This window comes from Eriocheir sinensis, chromosome 57 (genome assembly GCF_024679095.1).
Source record: "Eriocheir sinensis breed Jianghai 21 chromosome 57, ASM2467909v1, whole genome shotgun sequence".
Taxonomy (NCBI): Eukaryota; Metazoa; Arthropoda; class Malacostraca; order Decapoda; family Varunidae; genus Eriocheir; species Eriocheir sinensis.
In genome coordinates this window covers 6,308,893-6,313,913 of record NC_066565.1, presented here as the reverse complement: position 1 = coordinate 6,313,913, position 5,021 = coordinate 6,308,893, and the positions used below count along the sequence as shown (strand labels likewise).

Sequence of the window (5,021 nt, the reverse complement as noted above, 5' to 3'; positions counted from 1 at the left end):
TGTATCATGAGGGCAGTTTCGTGACACCTCTGGAGCTAAAATTTGATCCCTGACTTTTGACACATTGCTCTACTTTCATTTCAGACAACAATGACCATAATAGTGATGATAGTGGTGCTGGTGGGGGTAATGGGAGGTATTGGGAGGGGCAGCCCGGCCCTCCATGTATGGCTTAAGGATTACACCTTCCCAAATACCCGCGCAGACATCCCACACACCCACACCCAAACCCAGCACCGCGCCAGAAACGTCCAACTGTTGCAAGGAATGGATGACTCCCTCGACTACACTGATGACCCGGTGTTGTTCAGGGAGTTCTACGATACACCGCCCAAAGACTGGAAAGGGTGGGAAGATGAGAAGGGGAAATGGGAGTAAATAGATTAGGTTTTTTTTTTTTTTTTTTTTTTGCTGGAAAAAAAAAAGAAAAAAAGAGGGGGTGAATGTGGAGGGCAGGCGACAGGCGTTCTCCGAAAGGGCTTTATGAGGAAGTTGTGGGAGTAATGTGGGGCAAGTCTCGAAAACCACAGAAAATGGGGTTTCTTGATTAAGTATGTCATCTAGCCGACAGGTGGGGGGTAATAATGTTCCACGATATGGCGTTTATTCCGCTACAGTGAGCAACAGTGCAGCTGGTGCACAGGACTCTTCTCTTCGGGGATCGATACCTTATTATTTTTTTCTTTTACCCCCTTTTTAAGTCTACTCTTACAATGGAGTATATCCCAAAAAAGGAGAGTAGGCGCAGGGATAGCGTCTGGTGACAGACATATAGATAAATGCATATTGTTTCACTTTGTTGCCATCAACAGAATGCTGGATTTTTAATACAAAGTAAATGACGGGAGCTGACACGAATTCAACCCTTGAACAGGCAAACTCAAGGAGATAAGAATATAAAAGAAGCCATGATACTTTGAAGCCCAGTTGATTTGCTTTTCCATTCGTATTCGCTAAATTACTACTAAATTAAATCTATCGTGACCATGAAAGTTATTCATACAATAAAAACTAATAATACAACAACATCAAGAGTAACAATAACAACAACAGCAGCAACATGAACAGTAAAAATAAAATCAATATCAATTTAATAACAGCAACAAATAATAATAATAATAATAATAATAATAATAATAATAATAATAATAATAATAATAATAATAATAATAAATGTAGTTACAGTGGTACTGAGAGTAGCAGCAGCAGTTGTTATTATTGTGTTGTTGAGTTATTGTCGTTCTTGCTGCTGTTTTAAAATTGATTTTGATTTTATTCCAACTGTTATTATTGTTGTTGTTGTTGTTGTTGTTGTTGTTCTTCTTGTTAATGTTGTTGTTGTCAGTGTTGTATAACTACTTTTTATTCTTTCTCCTCCCTGCACAGGAATACGTACGACAACAGTCTGCACGACACCACGGGCAACGAACCTGGCCTGGCTTACGACTACACGGGATACGGACATAAGGACAAGGACAAGACCTGCATTGAGATCTACGGCAAGGCGCACAGGAGCAGTCTGTGCCTTGATGTTTTTGCCGCTCTGTCTGTGGCTGCCCTTGCCCTCCTGCTCCAGTTTCTTTCCTATCTCAGTGTCTCTACCTTCTGCCCAGACATCATGGACACCCAGGAAAGGAGCAGAACTCCCAACATAGCAACAATCATCACAATCGACAATTCAAATGGTGTCTCTGTGGAAACCCAGGGCGGTGACCAGACGCAGGAGCAAGAACAAACCCAAGTACAGGATCAGGACCAGATGCAGGAGCAGATGCAAGATGTTATGCAAATTGCTTATCGGTGCAACCCTATAAATAACCTAAACACAGCGGCTAACCTAACCCGACCAAGTCACGCAAATTACCCCACCAAGTAACTCCACATAGGTAACTCCACCAAATAACAACCTAGCTTCGCTAATAACGCTACCCCACTAAAGCCTCGTTCACACTGTGCCGACTCTGGGCCACGATAACCCAGCGACTCAGGGTGTACGAGGTCTTAGGTGTGAAATGTTGATGTGAAAGGGTCGCACATGCTCGGAAAAAGGTCTAGAAACCATCGCCGGAAGCTGAGTCGGGACAGTGTGAAGGGGGGGTTAAAGTCGCTGGGCTGTCGTGGCCCAGAGTCGGCACAGTGTGAATGGGCCTACAGTATAACCCGACCAAGTAATAACGTAAACCCTCCACCAACGTAACCTCACCAAGTAACATTACTACCTACCTATAACTCAACCAAGTAACGTAACTCCCCCTAGTAAACCTTAGATGAATATTGACCGTAATGTCTTATTATATCTATCCTGCAAGCGTCTCAGGATACTGGTAAGGAAATACAGCAAAGGTCATAATATTTAAATTTTGAGAGCCCTTGGTTAAGCTTCGTTTTTGGGTCTGAGTTTTAATAGGAGGTAATTTTCCACAACTTTGGGAATAGAAATCGAATCAGCACACATCAGAACCTCTTGGACACGTGCTGTTTGGCTTTAGAGTAACACCGCAAAACACTGTGTCAAGTCTGGTAAAAGAGTAGTTTAGCTCCCCTACCTCAAAATACCGTACACACCTACATATTGTGGTTAGAGAGCAAATTCCCATGACCTTAATTGGCCATTATCATATATGAACTCGTACATGGCAAGAAACTAACCAAATCTAACCAAACCTGTGCAACTAGGTTTGGTTTAGGTAAATTTCTAGCCATGCACACCTTATTGTTGCTAAAGGGCATGTGTTTACTCCCTTTAACAATAATATGAAGGAGAATATGGTATTTTGAGGCGGCGGAGCTCAGGCAACATTCTTAAACATATCGGCGCCCTAGCACACATGATTATCATTGGAGTCTGGGGCATTTCCATGGGTAGTTTTATGACCATGGTGGTAGTTTGATCATTCTTCTGTACCATGAACCTAAAATATCACTCGTTGGAACTCGATTGATCTCTTTATTAAGTAGAGAGTAGAGTTGGAGGCATACGCTATAGCTGCGCGTGGCCTCGGTCCTCTTCTCCGTTACATTGGCCCTTGAGCCTGTGGTGGGAGGGAGCCCATTACCCCGGGACACAGGGCCAGAGTGACATCCGGGTTACCGCAGTTTACCTTCCCCACGTACCCATTTATCGACCAGCCCGAAAGGGAGGATGAACAGCTGGGTGAGCTGCACGCCGACTGCCCGGGCCGGGATTCGAGCCCGGGCCCGCGGAATAGTAGCCAGGCACGCTGACCACTAGACCACGGAGGCGCTATCTCTTTATAGGCCTTAGGAAATTGTTGGTGTGAGAAGGGGAAGCGTCTGACTATACTGATCTAACCTATACATTTACCGCGTGTAATTAACAAAGCTGGAGACTTGGGTCGGCATTATAAGACACTTTCGCTTCTCACATCAGCTATTTCTAAAGGTCAAAGAGGGGGTCAGTCGGGTTTTAATGAGTGTTTCTTCAGGTTCACGGTACAGAAGAGGAGTCACACCACCACCAGGGCCAAAAAACTACTCCCGGAAATGCCCACAACTCCTACGAATGCCTCGTCAAATATGTGTTCTTGGGCGGTGAAATGTCTTGTAATACGACCCCGAGTTGTATTCCTGCACGCGACGGACGTAACTGCTAAGTTTCACCGGTTGATCACCGCGGACATGGCGTAGAAAATAACACGGAAGGGATTTTTTTTTTTTTTTTTTTTACAGCAAGGGACAGCTCATTCAGGGGCAATAAAAAGAAATAAAAAAGCCCGCTACGGCCCTGCTCCAACCTGTCTTACGCAGAGATGGTGACGGAAACAACGACACTGACTGTATTATACGAGAACTAACAAGGGGGTCGTAAAATCCCGCGGAGTAAACAGTGACTCAACACACCTGCTTTGCGGCTTCCGTGCGTCCTGGCCGCAGCTGCGTCTTCCTCATCCATCACCGAGCCGTCCCCTCGCCGGGTAATAGTGCCTCGGCTCCCCACAAGGCCGTAATGGAGGACACAAGTACAGTAGCGCTGACCAACACACAACGAACAGCAACACGCGGGTCGCGGGAAGCCCACGACACTCCCGCGAACGACGATGAATCACATAGTTTGTACGGGATCACAATTCAGTGACTGTGTAAATCACTTTAATGATTAATAAATCACCAAAATAATAATTTAGTAATAAATATCTAACCAGAATCATGAGATATCGCTGGAATGACTATTCCCTGAGACTGATTCGACATATAATTACCTGCATTGTTCGTCAACGTCAACCCCGGTTATGCGGGCACGTGGCACGTTACCCAGAAGCTGATGCTGTTCATCGGGTTGTCTCTGTACAGGCCCTTAATTCTGGCAGATTTTGGGGGGATCTAAAAAGCATCATAGGTTCATGAGGTGAGGGGGAAGGTGGCGAGCGAAACGAGCATGCGCAGGCGGAGGATTTATTTTTATTTTTATAATAAGCACTTTCTGAGGCATATTGAGGCCGATATAGAAAACACTGGGGGGCTATAGCCCACCTTGCCCCCCAGAAATCACGGCCCTGCTGTAAGAGACAACCCTGAGTGGAGGAGACCAAGGGAACGCCCACGGAGTTCGTGGTTTGAGCAATTCGATAAATCCTACCAGGAGGTGGTACTCAGGATGGGAAGGGGGCCTGCATGGAGACTCGCCCGGAGGAACCCCTGGACTTGGCGTCGTAGAGTGGGCGAGGCGACGCGTCCCCCGGTGTATGCCCCCATTGATTACTATCTTGTTGTTCTTGTTCTTTTTTTTCTGCTCGTTCTTCTTTATCTTCTTCTTCTTCTTCTTCTTCTATAGCTTACTATGACTTTTTAGGTCGTTACACTTTGAATTAACTTCCTTCCTTTGAATCCTTTGATTATATTAAATTTTCTCTCTTAGTTTCCGTTTTCAGCCAAGGAATGTTTTCACGTGGCTCGCTGTTATATTGTCTGCAGCGTCTCTTTATTTTCCGTCTATCCATAAACGGTTTTTAGGTCCATATCATTAAATGTCTCGGGCTCCTAGCAATACTGTTTCCCCAAGG

General features: G+C 45.2%; 1 protein-coding gene across 1 annotated transcript in view; it reads right to left on the bottom strand.

The window, feature by feature from the left end:
• The window catches only part of LOC126984346 (uncharacterized), a 64,560-nt gene extending 60,552 nt beyond the window's left edge, over positions 1-4,008 (bottom strand). Inside the window, exon 1 of the mRNA XM_050837961.1 lies at positions 3,862-4,008. Within this exon, the coding sequence (XP_050693918.1) occupies positions 3,862-3,909 (48 nt within the window). The 5' untranslated portion in view covers positions 3,910-4,008. The remainder of the gene's footprint in view (positions 1-3,861) is intronic.
• Positions 4,009-5,021: the final 1,013 nt, after the last annotated feature.